The 18,879-nt window shown below is 46.0% G+C and overlaps 1 protein-coding gene and 1 pseudogene across 4 annotated transcripts in view; one reads left to right on the top strand and one right to left on the bottom strand.

Annotated features, from left to right (window-relative positions):
* GALNT8 (polypeptide N-acetylgalactosaminyltransferase 8) overlaps positions 1–8,107 on the bottom strand; it is a 52,886-nt gene extending 44,779 nt beyond the window's left edge. For 3 of the 4 annotated variants that reach the window (XM_070407586.1, XM_070407587.1, XM_070407585.1), the window contains exons 1-2: positions 7,897–8,023; positions 1,000–1,294 (exon numbers count right to left, since the gene is read on the bottom strand). In XM_070407586.1, coding sequence (XP_070263687.1) covers positions 1,000–1,294; positions 7,897–8,017 — 416 coding nt within the window. In that variant the 5' untranslated portion in view covers positions 8,018–8,023. Of the gene's footprint in view, positions 1–999; positions 1,295–7,896 lie in introns of all 4 variants that reach the window. The other variant, XM_070407584.1, reaches the window with a different exon arrangement.
* A 3,743-nt stretch (positions 8,108–11,850) lies between these two features.
* Positions 11,851–13,745, top strand: LOC139005284 (vasculin-like protein 1 pseudogene; annotated as a pseudogene).
* Positions 13,746–18,879: the final 5,134 nt, after the last annotated feature.

Raw genomic sequence — 18,879 nt, 5'->3', positions numbered from 1 at the left:
CTGTGCATGACAGGGGGTGGCGCCGCAACCTCCCCATCAACCCTGCCTTGAGTGTGACAGGGGGCGGTGCCCCAACCCCCCAATCGGCCCTACCCTGAGCGTGACTGAGGGTGGTATTGCAACCTCCCGATCCGCCCTGCTCTGTGCATGACAGGGGGCAGCGCCCCAACTCCCCAATCGGCCCTGCTCTGAGCCTGACCAGCGGCTGCACCTAGGGATTGGGCCTGCCCTCTGCCACCCGGGAGCAGGCCTAAGCCAGCAGGTCGTTATCTCCCGAGGGGTCCCAGACTGTGAGAGAGCACAGGCCGGGTTGGGGGGGACCCCTCCCCCCCCCCAGTGCACAAATTTTTGTGCACCGGGCCTCTAGTCTATAGTAATAAAAGGGTAATATGCTAATTAGACCGGACATCTTCTGGACGTCCTTCAGGACAAAGCCTCTGTGGTGGGGGCCAAGGCAGAAGTGGTTTAAGGCAATCGGGCCAGCAGGGGAGGGCAGTTAGCAGCGATCGGGCTAGCATGGGAGCAGTTAGGGGCATCAGGCTAGCAGGCAGAGAGGTTAGGGGGTTAGGGGTGATCAGGCAGGCAGGCAAGGGAGCGGTTAGGAGCCAGTGGTCCCATATTGTGAAAGGGATGTCCGACTGCCGGTTTAGGCCCAATTCCTGTGGGATCGGGCCTAAACTGGCAGTTGGACATCTCCTGAGGGGTCCCGAATTGGAGCAGGTGCAGGCTGGGCTGAGGGACCCACCCCTGTGCACGAATTTCATGCACAGGGCCTCTAGTACAAAATAATATCTAATGTAAACTAATTAAAAAATAAATTAAAAACAACAAGAAGTCTGCTCAGGCAGCCTGCTAGAACTTTCTATGCCCTGAACCCTTCCCCACCAGTTTTCCACTCCTCCAATCCTCTTTTCCAGCCTTGACTTTTCACTGCTCCCAAAGTTCATCCCCCCCAAATTAAAGTGAGGTTCCTAGGAAGCCCAACCTTGTACATCCTACCTGGAATGCCGCGTGTCTGGGATGGACCGGTTCAGGGGCAGCAGGTTACTGAGGTAAACATTGTAACCAAACTTCTGGAAGAGGTCCTGGGCCCTTTTCTGCTGGGCCTCAGAGAGATCCTCACCCCATTGCTTGAAAAGCGGTGAGTTTGGGAAAAGTTTCTCTCTGGGTCTGTGTTTCTTTGTCTCGCTTGCCTTGGCTTCCACTGCCTTTTGAACAGGTTGTTCATCTCTCACCCTCTTCAGTGTGTTGTCCACATTTTCTTGTTGCTTCATAGCCAATTTCATACTTCCTTCTGCAAATGAAGGGCAGGGGAGAAAACATTTCAGCGAATCCTTAGCTACCTGGGCACTGCTTTGCGTTCAAATTTCACTACAATGTCTTCCTCTCCAAATTCTGAAATTGACCAGCTCTTGTCTCAGAGGATGCAATATGTCAAGGAACTTGTCAGAGCCGTGCCAACCTGTCCTGGCGAGGTGTGCACTGGAACACACCTCTCCTTTCAGCTCCATCAGAACTTGTCTATCCTGAGTCCCAAGCCTTCACAGTTCCTCCAGGAACTGTCATCTGAGAAATATATTGACCATAGCGAACCTTTTTCAGAATAAGGCCTGAGAACCACTTACATAAGAATCATCTGTTGGATTATTTTTAAATGCAGATCTACGGGCTTATCCCCAAATCAACTAAATCAGAATCTCAGGGTCAGACAGGGGTAGGGAAAGATGCCAGAATCAGCACTTTTTTAAAAAAATCCTCATCTGAGGACATTTTCCCATTGATTTTAGAAAGAGTGGAAGAGAGAAGGAAAGACAGAGAGAAATATCAATGTGAAACACGTCAATTTGTTGCTTTCTGCACGAGCCCTCGGAGCACTGAGGGCCTAGTAGAGGGCTGTTGTCCTGGGCTCTCTGACCCAGGGCCCAGGTCAGAGAGTTGCTGCAGGCTCCAAGGTACGTGCCCTCAACCGGAATAGAACCTGGAACCCTTCAGTCCGCAGGCTGACGCTCTATCCACTGAGCCAAACTGGTTAGGGCCAGAATCAGCACTTTTAACAAAATCAATGAGTAATTCTTTTATACAATAAGATGTGAGAAGCACTGCACTACACTATCAGTGGCTACTCCTTCCTAGCTGTGTGACCTTGGCCAGGAGCTTTCTCTTCTTGGTGCCATAGGTTTACCAAGTACCTCAGAGCATTGCGGTGGTAACTATGTGGCTTAATACCTGTGACGTGCTTATGACAGAGCCCGGCACACAATAAAGGGTGGCTATTTTCTTTTCTCTGGTTTTTGTTTCCTCTGCTTGGGGTTGGGGGAGAGGTGAGGAAGGGTATTGAGAAGAGTGGAAAACTTTTTAAATTGTTATGCTAAGAAATGGGAGTGAGAATTTATTCGTGAAACGGAGCACTGAGGGCCTAGTAGAGGGCTGGCTGAGGCAGGGCCGTGAGTGTGAAGTGGCTCAGTTATGGGAATTTTTCCAGCAGTGCTCAGCACTTGGGTGAAGGCACAGCTAAGACGGGCAATTGATTTCACACAATGTTGGGGGGTCCTTAGGAGAGTGCAATAGAACAAGTGTGCAACGGAGTTGTGGATCATGGCAAAGAAAAGCCAGAGAAAGGGTACTGTTACAGAGAACAACTGAGGGGATATGCTGCAGTCATGAAGTTGTGATCAGCAAAGGACAGCTTGAATTTGTCATTTCACAGGTGAGCAGTTCTGGATGATGACAAAGTCCAACATATACCGTCGAAGTATGAGGTGGGATGGAGGTAATGGGCTGCATAGATGGGAAGGCAGAGCTGTTGAATGGGTCATCCACAGGACATTGCAGTGGCCCAGGGTGATAGCAGGATTTGGGGCAGAGCCAAAGACTGAACCAGGAGCCATTGCAAAGTCTGTAATGAGTGAGGAAACCTGACAGGGAGGTCAACAGAAGAAATGCTAGAGGGCAGCCAGGTCTACATAATAAGGTAAAGAGCTATCACCATAGCTGTCTGACTCTCCTTTCTGAGATCGGACCGAACCTAGAGCCCATTAATTGTTCCCAAGTCCAACACTGACAATGACACTCCTCAGCATCAAATCCCAAAGTGGTCACCAAGATACTCCACCATGGGGACCCTCTTAGCTCCCACTAATCTTCCCTCAAATCAATACTGCATTCCTACCAGACTGACAGGATCACCTCTAGCCCATGTAGTATATTTTCTTGCAAGTTGAAAGAATCACACCCCACCCCACCCCCCAACCCCCACGCCGTTTTATTTTTTTTGATAGTTGCAGCTCAGGGATTACCAACTCGGCTAGAACACATCTCACTGTGTAAACTGCCTCTGGGCAGATGCAGCCCCAGGCACAGCACATGGCTTTGTGAGCAGAACAGGGGCTGGATTTCAGCTGCATATACAGCCTCTTAAAGCAGTGGTTCTCAACCTTCCTAATGCCACAACCCTTTAATACAGTTCCTCATGATGTGGTGACCCCCAATTTCATTGAACATAATTAAAGCATAGTGATTAATCACAAAAACAATGTGTAATTATATATGTGTTTTCCAATGGTCTTAGGTGACCCCTGTGAAAGGGTCATTCGACCCCCAAAGGTGTCGCAACTCACAGGTTGAGAATCGCTGCCTTAAAGGGAAGCAGGAAAGTCCGAAAGTGGGAGGAGGACATGTTTGAAAGGTAGCAAAACCCTGCCCAAGAAAAAAGAGAATCAATTACAGGCGTGCTTAAGGCAAAATAAATACATACATACATACATACATACATAAGTGTCAAAGAAAACTCAGAAAGAACAAATAAATATAAATGGGGTGTCTTTCAAAGAAGGCTCATGTGAATACCTTGCATATTTGCATATTTGCTCAGGTAGACAATCAAAGTGAGAGCAGAAATTTTACAATATTCCAAATTGAATAGTATTTTTATTCAAACTTTTCTGTACTAAGCATGTGAGGGTCACATGAGTTCTCTGTTCCTTTAAACTCCCCTGTTTTCCTCTTTCCGGGGAGAGGGCATCTGATTTTCCTCTGTTATTCACTGCTACCAACTGGAAAATTGTTTGGACCGGGACACCCTAGAGTCAGTTTGAGGACATAAGTGCAGAGTCCACAGGATGAATACAGTGCCACTAGAACATTCTCAGTTTATACAGAAACTTTCCAGGATCCAAAGGGGCCACACCCAATGTCACCATTCTGCAGAAGCCTTTAAGATGCCCTGGGGAGTTTTCCAAAAAATTCCTTCTAAGTCATCAAACCCTCCGCAATAGGGATATCAATATCATCATGTATTTGCTTTTGTATGATGTTTACATCCGTGTTTAAACATCCTTATTGAGTTATGATATCCTCCGGTCTTCCTAGAGGCAAAGAACAACCAGGATGCTGCATAACTGAACAGACTTCTTTTCAGGAAACCCTTCAGGAAAGAGCCTTTGTGATCTGGAAACAGGGTCCAGAAGACATTGTGAAATTCATGTCAGCTGGTAGGGAGTGCCTGACACCGCATCATCTTAAAGTGGATAAAATGTGGGGAGCATCCGAAATAATAAGAAAAGGAGGAACTGGTCATTGCAGAAGGAAAGGGAAGCACACCGGTGGCTCCAGATGACTTGTGGAGGTATAAAGTGTTCCAGCTGCAGGCAGAACTGATATGGGCAGAAGTAGAATGTTGGGGAACCAGCTAGAATTGTAAGAAATATTAACCATGCTCTGTTAACCGTGATTGGTTTGTTCTGATTAAAGAAGGCACATTCTAATCTGGCTGGTAGCCGCACTCTGGACCTCGGAGCTCACCTGCAAATGCAGCCCATCCCCCGCATTTGGAGCTGCTTATTATCATGGAAAGATTAGCAACTTTCTGGTAGAAACCAGAATTACCAGCTCTTTGAAGATCCCCCACTCTTGCATATTATTAAGCCCTTTGAAGATCCCCAGCCCTTTTGCATGCCTGCAGGCCTTTGCGAATCTCCAGCCTGCTTACCTGTTAACTGCCCATTTGGCATACCCTTTGGCTATTTCCTCATGTAATATTTGTCCTTCTAATCAATTTAAGCAGCTGGCTTATGGTGGGGTGCAGCGTAGATTGTTGTGGATGACCTCCTGCTCTCCCATGCTGCCGGCAATAATGAATAAACGCTCATACAGAAGTCAACCCTGTCTCTGCTTAATTGGCTCAAGTAGTGACAGGCAGCATGGGCCCATTGATTGTCGGGTTACAGAACTCCTGCCACTTTAAGGCCCGAGGTGGCTGAGCCCCAGGGTTGGGTGATCGAGTGGTGGCATGGTCTGGGTATTCTATCAAGGAATGACAATGATTGTCCAGGTACATAGGCATCCTTTTGGTGACGCTACACCGAGCATATTTGCTAGTCAATGTCCACCCCAGTCGGATGTGCTCAAAGCCAGGGCTTCCAAGAGTGACAATCTTATCTGTTTCATTACTCTCTTACCATGTATCACTCTTCCCTCCATCCCTGTCTGCCTGTCCTCTGTCCTCTTTTCCCAACATTCATTCATTGACTCAGCCATTTAATTTCTATGTGCCAGACATAGGGAATTAAGTGGTAAGACACTCTATGCGACATCCCTGAAACCAGCCCCTATGAAACATGCCTTCCAGAAAATTATACCACAATAAAATATGAAGAGTCTTATGAGGGAAGATGTAGAAGGTGCTATGGTGCTTTATGATTCTTTTTTCTATGCCCATCCACATCTTTTCCTTTTTTTCTGTCTTGTCTCCACATACATTCTTTCATTCCCTTGCTCTGGACTCTTGCTCTTTGCTCCGTTTTTGTCCTCATCTCTTTAGTCCTCTATTGTCCTCTTTTTCTCTCTTTTCCTGATTTAGTCCCTTACTTTTTATCTTCCATCTGTCCTTCTGTCTATCCCTCTGCCTCACCCTGAACCTGGGCAATGTCAGTTTTCATCTTAAAAGACACTTTCTCCACCTCCAGCCCCCATGTGCACACAACCACGCATCTCTGCAGCCACTTCCCTGCTCATACATTCAACCTCCCTTCAGGGGCACAGGCGTTCGACCCCTGCAGTTGACAGGGATCAGGGTAAACATGCCTGCTTCCCTCACTGGAGTCAGATGCTGAGACACTTAACATTCATAGGGTTAGAGTCAGAATCAAAAGCAAGCCCCAGAATTCATGTGAAGAGGTTAAAATGTGGTAGACCTTAAGGGCATTGTGATAAGTGAAATAAGTAAGAAAGAGAAAGACAAATACCATTTAATTGCACATAAATGTCGATCTAAAAGTGGGGGAAACAAGCTCATAGCTAGAGAGAACAGTTTGATGGTTGCCAGAGGTGGGGGGAGAGGGGAGGCAGTATGTGTGAAAGGGGTCAACAGGTACAAACTTCCATTTATAAAATAAGTAAGTCCTGAGATGTCTTTTAATGTACAGCATGGTGACTACAGTTAATAGCACTGCATTGTGTACTTGAAGTTGCTAAGAGAGTAGACCTTAGAGGATCTCATCACAGGAAAAAAATATTTGTTATTATGTGTGGTGGTGGGTGTGACCATTTCAGTTAGTACAAGAATTGAATCATTACACTGTACACCTAAAACTAACATAAATGTTAAAGGACAATTATGCCTCAATAAAAGAAAGAGGTTAATATGCGACACTGCATGGATTTTACAACCGTGGGAGGCTGGCAGGTATGGTCTCATCATCTCCACTCACAGACCAGGAGCCTCACTGGGAGAGATAAGCACTGGCCTCAGGCCACTCAATCAGCAATGTGACATCAGGGTTCCACCTCAGGTCCTCCAACAAGCCCCATCAGTCCCTGACAGCAGCTCCAGGCAAAATGGAAATGAGGCCTTAGCCCCAGAGATAGTTACCTCTGTTTGTCAGCCCTGCTACACCAAGTCCTAAGGTCAGGGCTGTGCAGAAAGAGTCCTGAGCCTCTCTGGGAGTGTTTGTCTGAGCCTCTTCCTCCTGCATGTATGTGCTTGTAATCATGAGTGTGTGCCATCATACACACACATACCACTCATATCATGTGGATGAAAAGGACCCACATGCTAACCTGACTAGCTCAGAGAAGGCCTGCATGGCGGCCTTGCAAACTAAGACACCTAAAGTAACCACAAAGCACAGTCTGAAATTAAAACCTTTAATTAAAAAGCAGTTTATAGTGGGTATTCCTGTCCTAGGCCAGTATCTTCCCTGACGAAGATCAACTTCAATCTTTCTGAGCCTGTTATCTTTTTGCATCTAAGATACCATACCTGTGGAATGTCAGGGTAACTTATGACTTCCCCTTTTTTGGACCCTTCAGGGCACAACTAATGACACCAGGGCAGAAACCACAAATTGTGATTGTTATCATGCTGTCTACTGTTAACTATACTGTGCCCACCTATGTAAAAGAAGCAAATGTCTATCCTTTCGCTTTGTATCCAATCCCAGAGGTTTGGCTGCTTTGCTTTCTCCCACTTCCCTACTCTGTCACCAGTGGATTTCATGTAACCCACTTATGTCTCCTCCTTTGATAGAAGTTTATAAAAGTGAAAAGCCACCATTTTTCAGAGCATTATCTCAGTACACTGAGATTCTGCTTCCTGGCAATTGTTGACAGTTTGGTTCAAATAAACTCACAAAAATCCTTTAAATGTTTGAATGTTTTCTTTTGTTGACAGCTCTGATTCCCACTAATTCTCAACACTTACTGCCCATTTGGAGGCATAGAATTCAATGTCAGATGCTAAATTGAGCAACTGCGAGATGAAAACGTGAACTCTTACTCATTTTAAAATTTCTCCCCACTCCTTTCTCCTAAGAGTCCCTAAGTGTGCAACACACACACACACACACACACACACACACACACACACACAATCCCCTCCAAGTGACTGTTAAAACTTACTCAGATGCTGCAACTCCGACTCCAGGTGAGAAAGTTTCTTCATCACCGTCCCGTTCCATTCAGACAGAGGCAAGTGAAGCTCCTTTTGGACACCACCCAGAATCAACTTTTGTAAAGTCATCTTGGTATAAACTACCAGGAGCAGATTGTAGACAATAACGAGAGTCAGCCCAATGCAGAGAACTTTGCAGAGATGTCTCCTGAGCATCATGCTCCGACTCTGGCTCAGCCGCTCCCTGCGGGGCTGAGTGTCACTGCTCGGGAAGCTAAGGATCAGAATCAGCCGAGCCTCGTCTCCTGGGTGCAGAGATGACACCCTGCCTGCTGAACCAGATGTTCTCCGACTGGAAAGCTGGCACAGGCTGCCTGGCTTCTCCCTGAGCAGTGTCAGGTGTGGAGTATGTCATGGCAGCCGCCCAGTGACGGGCAGGCTCCCTGGGTACACCTTGCACTGTCTCAGAAGTCAAAGTCAACAAACTTGAGGAGAGCTTTCTAAGGTGGAGGTGAGCCCCAGGCGATGGCCCTGCTTCACTGATCCCCACCCTCTGCTAGCTCTCTGCACACAGCTCTGAACACTGAGGTTCTGATAGTGGGGAAGGGCATGTAATAAAAATAGAGCCACAGTTGTTTAATGAGTATTCACCTTAATAACTATAGATAAGAAGCTTCCTTACAGACCCTGGGAAACTGGAGGATGTGCTGCAAGGAGAAAAATAGAGCTGTAAAAAGAGAAGAGACACCTTGGGGCCCGAATGGGTCCATTGCTCAGAAAGGAAAATGCATTTTGAGAACAGACAAAAAACAGGACAGTTTTGATTTGGTTGCTGTGCCTGGACCCTGTTGCCCTCTGGGAGTTTGCCTCAGGAATGCTGACCATTCTCTTCAAGATCCTGGAAGGAGACACAGGGGCCAGGGACCCTGCAGCCACCCCCTCCCTTTCCCCTTGTATGCAGCCTTTCTTCCTTATTCCTATGTAACCAGCCAGCTAGCAGGAGATGCGAGAGCATATTTTTGTGGATGACCTGCTGCTCTTCCACACTGCCAGCATTCTTGGAATAAACGCTCATATATGGTTCCACCCTGATGCTGCTTAATCAGCTCAAGTAGTGACAGGTAGTTGGGACCCATTGATTGTCGGGTTTCAGTTCCACCCTGCTCCAGCTTCCACTAACTCTTCGGCTCCCACACCTCACACTCACTATATGTTTTGGACAAATCATTTAATTACCATCATTGCAGACTAAACACTTTGAAATTGTTCCCCAGAGCCAAAAGTTTAAAGTTCTAAGTCTAGTGTTGGGCCCCTCCATAATCATATCTCTCCCTGGGGCAGGCATTTAGGTTAAAGTACAGAAATGTGGCTTTAGAAAAAGCAGGTAGAACAAAAAATAATAATAAAATGTAAGAGTTTCTTATACCTGCTGTTCCCATGCCCTCACCTACAAATCAGAGTCAAAATAAATGTAAAATGGATGATCATGTCTATTTAACACTTGAAATGGAGTAGACCATTTATCTCTATTTCTCCCCACTGAAGACAATTAAAAACTCTGGATTCTATAAATAAAACAAACATGAAGACTCTGAAAGGTGGAGAAAAGGGCTATGGGAACAACTTAGTGCTGAGTTCCCTGGGTTTTCTTTTTGCCTAATATATCCTAGACTGAATGCTGAGTCAGTTGCCAAACTGTAAATGCCAACAGGAAAAGACAATAAAAGCCCCAAAGAAAATCCTGTTCTCTCTAGACAAAGGAACAGGACAGGGACAGCCTAGCGAGATGGAAAACATTCAGACAATAACTGCTGTACTCCAGCCAAACACCACTTAAAAATCTGTTACACCACACCCAACCCATCCCATGTGGGAAGCCTCGACTACCACCCTCTCCCCCAGCTGTGACAAGGTGCCCCTTCCTTCGACCCCTCTAGGATGGGGTCTAAGAAGGAGCCATAATTTTTATCCATGCCCCCCAGGATGTCAGTAAGGAAACAGTAATGAAGTGGCCCTCCCTTCCTCAGCCAGTTGGTGTCAGCAGAGGCCTAGTGGGGAACCTGAACTTCCTTCCCCACAAGCAGTAAATGTATTTCCTCCTACCCCCAGGTGTCAATGAAGGCAAAGTGGGAAACCTTGACTTTCACTCCCACTTGACAGCAACAAGGTGGCATCTCCATTTCCCCACCAAACAGTGTCAGGGAGTCCTGCTAAAACAGAAGATTTAATTAAGATCCAGAGTCACACAACATAATACTCAGAATGTCGAGGGTGCAATAATAAATAACCTGACATACCTAGAACCAGGAAAATCTCAACTTGAATGATACCAACACCAATACGACAAAGGTGTTGGAATTATCTAATGAGGATTGTAAAGCAGCCATCATAAAAAAAAATGCTTCAATAAGCAATTAACATGATTGGAACAAATGAGAAAAAAAATGTCTCAGCAAAGAAATATAAAGTCTAAGGAAATAAAATAGAAAACATAAAAAGAAACCAAATTAAAATTTTAGAATTGAAATACAATAAATAAAATTTAAATCACTGGAGAAGCTTCAAAGGCAGAATGAAAGAAATAAAGAAAAGAATCAGGGAACTTGATTAGAAAACAGAAAGGACAGTAGAAATTATCAACCTGAACAACAGAGCAAGAATAGATTATAAACCTCAAGAACTTGAGAATACAGTAAAAGATTTAGTGTTTCATCAGACTCAGAAGGAAAGGAGAAATGTGAGGCCAAACAAGAAATTGAAGAAATAAGTTGTCAAGGGGAAGAGCTTTGTTATGGTTGTGGGCTCACCAGCTCTGCGGGATCAGGAAGCTGAGGACGAGTCCTCAGACACTGCGGTGTCTCATGCCTAGCCTCAGCCCGGCCGCTGCCCATGGCCTTTTAAATGATTGAATAATGATGGATATGGATCCAAAATAATAAATGACTTCTCTACTGAAGCAATAGAAGATTCTACACATCACCTTCCAGTAGCTCAATTTCAGTCTTCAGGAAAGGGCAAAACAAGTGAAATACAGAAAACTGAAGAACAGAAAACCTCACTTTGGAACTGTCTTTCTCCTTGACTACTCCTTAACCCCCATCTTTCTACTTGTTTTAATTTTGCTGTGAGTTTATAAATAGTGAAGACCAAAGAAATAGAAGATACATTTGGGAGCTTTAAACCAAGAAATTTGCCTTGAAAGCTGCTATTCTTTGGAGGGAAAAGTATATCAAGTTCCTGTCTAATTTTTTTTCAAACAAGATTTCTTATATCCTTAGATTTTGAAGAATAAAACGAATATAAATACATATCTGCACACTTTTTTTAGCAGCTGTGTAAGAATAATGAGATTTGTAAATTAAGGGCTTTGTCATGTGGATGTTTTGCCACTGGAATTGAATGCTCAGAAGATCTTTTATAGCTCTTTAATATTATATTTTTGATCTATCACTTAGATTACATTATTTGCCCTTGCAAGTCCACCTGTCTTTCTAGTTATGCCCTTGTTATGAACAGTGTTTGTACTCACTGTGCAAATATCCATGTATTATCTATTTAAACAACATCATAGAGCCATCACTCAAGGAAGTTGAATGAGGTGAATATAGACATAGGTCTTTCCCCTTCCCCCATTTTTAAATGTAACAAATACTTTCTTTATCTTCCCCTTCTCCTTTCCCCTCCCCCCTCTTCCCTTTTGGAAACTGTGTCAGGAACTAGGTACTTTAAGATGAGCAATTGAGGGGACTGAGAGAGTGATCCACACAGAGCCTGGCTTCTTTGTGCTTCATCATAGGTGTGCTGCTGGTCAGCTTTATTAAGCACCCTTCTAACGAGAACCTTGTGGGAAATCAGCTGGCAGACTCAAGGAGTTCAGGAAACAGGACCACAGAGGTTACACTCTGGGATCCTGGCCATGAGGTTGGATGCCTCACCTTGCTGAAAAGAGACACTGGACCTAAATGGTGCAGCATGACTTTGTTCCTGCTTGGCTACAGTTTTCAACACCACAGGCAGTGAAGTCACCTACAGCCACCTTTGAAAAACACGGAGAGCACCTACCCCAAGGAAGGAGATGGTAGGTTTGGAGTAAGCAGTCGTCATCGACATAATTCCTCTGATGGCTTTTTTAGCAATGGACCTCTATGAACTACAGGAGATTCCTGGCACCAGCCCTCCCTGTTTCGCCATGATTCTGTGGACTCGGGTGTCTCTAAGGGAGCATATGCTGGAATCACAGGAAACCTATCTGGTTGGCATGGCTCTTCCCATGGCCATGATGGCATGAGCCAGCGTAGTAGGGGTGGCGCAGGAGACCATCACCACTAGAATGGCAGCTTTCACTCCAGGAAAGGCTGTGCTTTTCAGGAAAAGCCACCTGCAGAGATTAGGGAAGAAAAAAAAAAGAAGACGAGGTGGAAAAGTTGCAGTTTGAAGAGGAAGACTTCCCTTCTTTGAATCCAGAAGCTGGCAAACAGAATCAGCCATGCAGACCTATTGGGACCCCTTCTGGAGTGGGGGAAAACCCACCTGGTGCCAAACAAACCTCCAAAATGCTAGTGATCAAAAAAGTTTCCAAAGAAGATCCTGCTACTGCCTTCTCTGATGCATTCACCTCAACAGGATCTCACCATGCAAATGGGAACATATTGTCCAACATGGTTCCAAGTGTCTATAAGAACCTGGTTCCTAAGCCTGCACCACCTCCCTCCTAGCCCAGTGCATGGAAAGCTAACAGAATGGAACACAAATCAGGATCCCTTTCCACTAGCCAGGAGTGTGCTTTTTCCAGTCCAATCTCTGGTACCAAACCAGTAGTACTGGCTGGTGGTGCAGTTTTAAGCTTTCCCAAAGAGAGTCCCTCCAGCACCACTCCTCCCATTGAGATCAGCTCCTCTCGTCTGATCAAGTTGACCCACCGAACCACCGACAGGAAAAGCAAGTTTCTGAAGACTCTGAAGGATGACTGGAATGGAGACTTCTCAGAGAACAGAGACTGTGACAAGCTGGAAGATTTGGAGGACAACAGCACACCTGAACCAAAGGAAAATGGGGAGGAAGGCTGTCATCAGAATGGTCTCCCTCTCCCTGTAGAGGAGGAAGGGGAGGTCCTCTCACATTCACTGGAAGCAGAGCACAGGTTATTGAAAGCAATGGGATGGTAGGAGTTTCCTGGAAATGATGAGAATTACCTTCCCCTCACAGAGGATGAGCTTAAAGAGTTCCATATGAAGACAGAGCAGCTGAGAAGAAATGGCTTTGGGAAGAATGGCTTCTTGCAAAGCCGCACTTCTAGCCTGTTCTCCCCTTGGAGAAGCATATGCAGAGCAGAGTTTGAGGATTCAGACACAGAAACCAGTAGCAGTGAAACATCAGATGACGATGCCTGGAAGTAGGCACATAAATGTTCACAGTTAAATCTGACCCATAAACTCAGCTTGTGTGCTTACGGAGAATACAAAAAAAATCTTTTCCTTTCATGTTGTTGTTGTTGAATATTTCATGCACAAGGGAAATAATCATATCCCAAAGAGAGAGCGATTGGCTTGTTTAGCTTTTGTTGTTTTTCGTTCTTGTTCTTTGCTTAGTAGAGAAAATTTGTGTGGTGAGAAATATTTTTAAAATACACACACAGTATATATGGGGCGATGCACAAGTGGGCACTGACAGTGCAGAGAGGAGGAGACACTGGTCTGCAGCAATAGCTTCCACCAGCCCTTGGGGCACTCACCCCTGTGCTCAAGCAATCATTGTCAATGACAAAGTGACTACTGAAGTTATAATTGTATTAAATTAATGCTAATAATTTGGATATTTTATTTTATTTTTGGCTGCTCGGGTAACGTTAGCCCTTAACCAAGCATATGTGGGGGAGGGGAGGCGTTGTTTGTTTGTTTCTTTCTTTTTTTTCTTTTTTGGGTACAGCTGTAAAATATTTGGATATAGGAAATGTGTTATTCTTGCAGCCTTGATATTCCAGGGTGGACTGTAAAATATAAATTTTTGTAAGATTTCAAAGATTAAGATTATTTTGATAACATTATTTACAGATTTAAAAGATGTGGTTATCACAAGTCTTGAGGGGGAAACTACTGCATAAAATAACTAACTTGGAATAAATATTTTGGATTAAAAAAAAAGAAATAAGTTGGCAAAAGACATAAATCTACAGATTCAAAAAACTGAGAGAACTGCAAATAAGATAAATCAAAGAAATTATGCCAAGACACATCATAATCAAACTTTTGAAAACTAAAGACAAAGAAAAAAATTGAAGACAGTGAGACAGAACCAACAGCTCACCTGTAGGGAGAAAAGAACTATTTGAATGACAGAGAATATAATGTAGGAACCACACACACCCTGGATCAAGCTGAAAATGGATGAGTTTGAGTGCACAAGTCAAGGGGCTGACCTTACATCTATATATATAAAAGCCTAAACGACCAGCTGGTAGCTATGATGTGCACTGACCACCAGGGGACAGACACTCAACGCAGGGGCGGAAACCACAGGCATGAAAACATCGAACAGACTGATGAATCTCAGAGGGAATCGGGGAGGCAGATGAGGGGAAGAGATTAACCAAAGATCTTCTTTGCATACTAGAGGCTGGTGCACGGATTCATGCACCAGTGGGATCCCTCAGCCTGGCCTGTGGGGATCGGGCCGAGACCAGCTCTCCAACACCCCCCGAGGGGTCCTGGATTGCAAGAGGGCACAGGCCAGACCAAGGGACCCCACTGGTGCATGAATTTGTGCACCGGGCCTCCAGTAGAAAAATAACAGACAGCAAGAGCATGAAAATAACCCAAGCAAGCAAACAAACAAAAATTAATTCTAATTTATTTGGCTCTGTCCTCTGCTTTCTCTTCAGATTTCTGACCAGAAATCACAGAGACCAGAGGGAAATATTACAACATTTCCAAGTGCTGAAAAAAAAAAGGTCAACCCAGAATCCTGTATCCAACAAAAATATCCCTCAGTAATGAAGGAAATCAAGCAATTCTCAGATAAAAGAAAATTAAGAGAGTTTGTTGTAGACCTACTCTAAAAGAAAGCCTACAGAGATTTTTCAAAATGAACAAATGACAAAAGAAGGAATCTTGGAACATCCAGGAGAAATAAAGACAACAGAAAAGGTAAAGTTCTGACTAAATAAGAAAACTTTCCTTTTCCTTTTGAGTTTTCTAAATTATGTTTGACAGTTGACACAAAAATCACATTGTCTGATATGGTTCTCAAAGTATGTAGAAGAGATATTTAAGACAGTTGCATTATAACTGGAAGAGGGTAAAGAAGCTTACAGGCAAATACAGTATCTACATTTTATCTAAACTAGTAAAATGATGATACTAGCAGACTGTGCTAAGTTATATATGCACTAGAGGCCTGGTGCACGAATTTGTGCACCGGTGGGGTCCCTCCCAGCCAATTGGAGGCATCTCACCCCGTCCTGATCAGAGCCAGCTGGCCAGAGGGGAGGGACTTCGGGAGGTTGGCCAGCCGCAGGAGGTTAGCTGTGGGAGTGCACTGACCACCAGGGGGCAGCTCCTACATTGAACATCTGCCCCTGGTAGTCAGTGTGCGTTATAGCTACTGGCCGGTCGTCTGGTTGTCCAGTCGTAACAATCACTTAGGCTTTTATATAGATAGTGGTGATGGAATAGTGCTGGAGTATTTTGATTATAGCAGTGGTTGCATAAATCTACCTGTGTGATAAAACAGCAGAGAACTATACACAGAATCAACATAAAATTTCTGGCTTTACTATCAAACTATTTATATATATAAAAGCCAAGCGACTGAAATGACCAGAAAGACTGGTCGCTATGGTGCGCACTGTGGAGGCTAACTGACCCAATTGGGACCCCGATTGCCCCCCCCCCCCCCCCAACCAATTGTTCCCCATTGAGGTGGGCCAGCCAGACCTCACTCAGGCACAAATTTGTGCACTGGACCTCTAATAGTTAAATAAAATATATCCATTGGGGGAAACTGGATGAAGGTTACACAGCAGTTCTCTGTACTATTTTTGCAAAATTTTGTAAATCTATAATTATTTCAAAATTAAAAGTTTTTTTTTAAAAGAAAGCATTATCCCTACCCTAAAAAAACTTATGGTTAAAGTAGATCACTTTATTAAAAATACACAAAAGAATAGTGTGGGTGACAAGAGTTGGGAAACTGAGGGATAGAGGTAGGAAGTAGACTGGCTTTTCATTGCACAATTTTCTATGTATTTTAAATGTGGGTCATTCTAGAAGAATGATCTATCTACACTAATAAAAGAGAAACATGCAAATTGGTATCACTCCGCTACCCTTCCCATGGGCTAATCAGGGCGATATGCAAATTAACTGCCAGCCAAGATGGCGGCCGGCAGCCAGGCAGCTTGAAGCAAACATGAGGCTTGCTTGCTTCAGTGACAGAGGACTCCAACGTTTCCCACCTGCAGCTTCCGGCCTCTGAGCTTGCAGTTTGAAACATTGTTACAAATATAGAAGCTAAACAAAACCCCAGAAACCTGCTTTCAGCCAGCCGGGATCTCAGAGCTGGAGTTGAAACAGTGTTTCGATTATAGAACCCAAACAAACCAGATACCTGCTTTCAACAGCCGAGGCCTAAGAGCTAGAGCCAAGCCTCAGAGCTAAAGCTGGCCCAGAATAAAAAAAGAAAAAAAAAGGAGTGGTTGGGAGCTTCAGTCACCCGCCAGCTTGAAAAGAGCCCTCAGCCCCTCACCCAGACTGGCCAGGCACCCCAGTGGGGACCCCCACCCTGAAGGGTGTGTGACCAGCTGCAAACAGCCATCATCCCCTCATCCAGGCTGGCCAGGCACCCCAGTGGGGACCCCCACCCTGATCCAGGACACCCTTCAGGGCAAACCAGCCGGCCCCCACCGGTGCACCAGGCCACTATCCTATATAGTAAAAGGGTAATATGCCTCCCAGCACCTGTATCAGCGGAGCCACGAGGCCTCCCGGCACCAGGATCAGCGTGACAGGGGGCAGCGCCCAACCCCCCCCCCCCCATGGGCCCTGCTCTGTGCCTGATAGGGGGGAGCTCCCCAACCCCCTGATCACCCTGCGGCTCTGTGTGTGACAGGCTGCGGCGCCCCAACCCCCTGATCAGCCCTGCTCTGTGTGTGACAGGGTACAGCACCCCAACCCCCCCACCATGGGCCCTGCTCTGTGTGTGACAGGGTAGAGCCATAACCTCCCCATCGGCCCTGCCCTGAGTGTGACAGTGGTGGTGCCCCAACCCCCTGATCCGCCCTGCTCTGTGTGTGACAGGGAGCGGTGCCCCAACTCCCCTATCAGCCCTACTCTGTGAGTGACAGGGGGGAGCTCCCCAACCCCCTGATCGGCCCTGCTCTGTGGGTGATAGAGGGTGGCACCCCAACCCGCCCCCCGACGGGCCCTGCTCTGTGTGTGACGGGGTAGAGCCATACCCTCCCCATCGGCCCTGCCCTGAGTGTGACAGTGGTGGTGCCCCAACCCCCTGATCCGCCCTGCTCTGTGTGTGACAGGGAGCGGTGCCCCAACTCCCCTATCAGCCCTACTCTGTGAGTGACAGGGGGGAGCTCCCCAACCCCCTGATGGGCCCTGCTCTGTAAGTGACAGGGGGCAGCGCCCCAACCCCCCTGATGGGCCCTGCTCTGTGCGTGACAGGGGGCAGTGCCCCAATCCCCTGATGGGCCCTACTCTGTGAGTGACAGGGGGCAGCGCCCCAACCTTCTGATTGGCCCTGCTCTGTGCGTGACAGGGTGTGGCGCCGCAACCTCCCCATCAACCCTGCCTTGAGTGTGACAGGGGGCGGTGCCCCAACCCCCCAATTGGCCCTACCCTGAGCGTGACTGAGGGTGGCATCCCAACCTCCTGATCCACCCTGCTCTGTGCATTACAGGGGGCGGCGCCCCAACTCCCCAATCGGCCCTGCTCTGAGCCTGACCAGGGGCTGCACCTAGGGATTGGGGGGTGCCCTCTGCCACCTGGGAGCAGGCCTAAGCCAGCAGGTCATTATCTCCCGAGAGGACCCAGACTGCAAGAGGGCACAGGCCGGGCTGGGGGACCCCCCTCCCCCCCCGAGTGCACAAATTTTTGTGTACCAGGCCTCTAGTGGTTAAATAATTTATAATGCACTGATGGCTAGCTAAATTGTGGTACCTCCACTCTGTGGAATATTATGGGTATCAAGGAGAGACTGTTGGAGAAAGAGTGAACGTAGAGTAAGATGGTGATTCTGTTACTGGTAGCCAGATAAACTAAGGAAAGTTATTTCACCTCAACCTCATTTTCTTTGTTGATAAAATGGGAATATATAACACTCCTTTGCTGAGCTATGAAGTTTAAAGGAGATAACTTTTGTAAAGGGTGTCATGTTTGATAAAAATTATATATTATCATTTATGTTGTTTCTGTTAAAAAAAGTTTTGAAGGTCATATTGCAACATGAAGAGCTTCTTATAAGAAAATGCTAAGTAAATTGTGCAGGTAGCCTGAGCTTCTTAAATGGGTCTAATTAGCATCCTAGTGACATAGTGACACTAACAGCCCAAATTTATTTGACCCTTCTATGTCTGCTGTTACAGGATTCTAAGCCTCTGCAAGACTCCTTACACATTTCTGAAAAATCCCCTGTGGGGTCTCAGAAGTAGGGCAGCCAGGCTTCATGCAGCATCTTACCCTTTTCCTCCTTACCTCCACCAGCAGATGGTCTCTCTAAACAGCAAACTCTTACAGCCCACCCTGGAATGCCCAGGCTCCTGTTTCTGAGGATGTACTCACAGGCCTCCTAGAGGTGCCGAAGACTGGGAGATATCCTGTGCTGGGAGGAAACAGCTGGGGGTAGGGAACATCAAAGCCAATCTATCTTGTATCCCATTGCCTTAAAAAGTTTGTAGTGAAAATGACCCCATTTTTACCCACAGACAGCCTTTTTTCTCCCCAGGACACAAATCCAATGTTGCAATGGGAGGAATGTTGAGTCAG

The sequence above is a fragment of the Myotis yumanensis genome, unplaced genomic scaffold, assembly GCF_028538775.1.
Source record: "Myotis yumanensis isolate MYYU_CA2020_CCGP unplaced genomic scaffold, mMyoYum1.0.hap1 SCAF_3, whole genome shotgun sequence".
In the NCBI taxonomy this organism is placed as follows: Eukaryota; Metazoa; Chordata; class Mammalia; order Chiroptera; family Vespertilionidae; genus Myotis; species Myotis yumanensis.
Note: the sequence above shows the minus strand (reverse complement) of the source record. Positions and strands in the feature narration are given on the sequence as shown.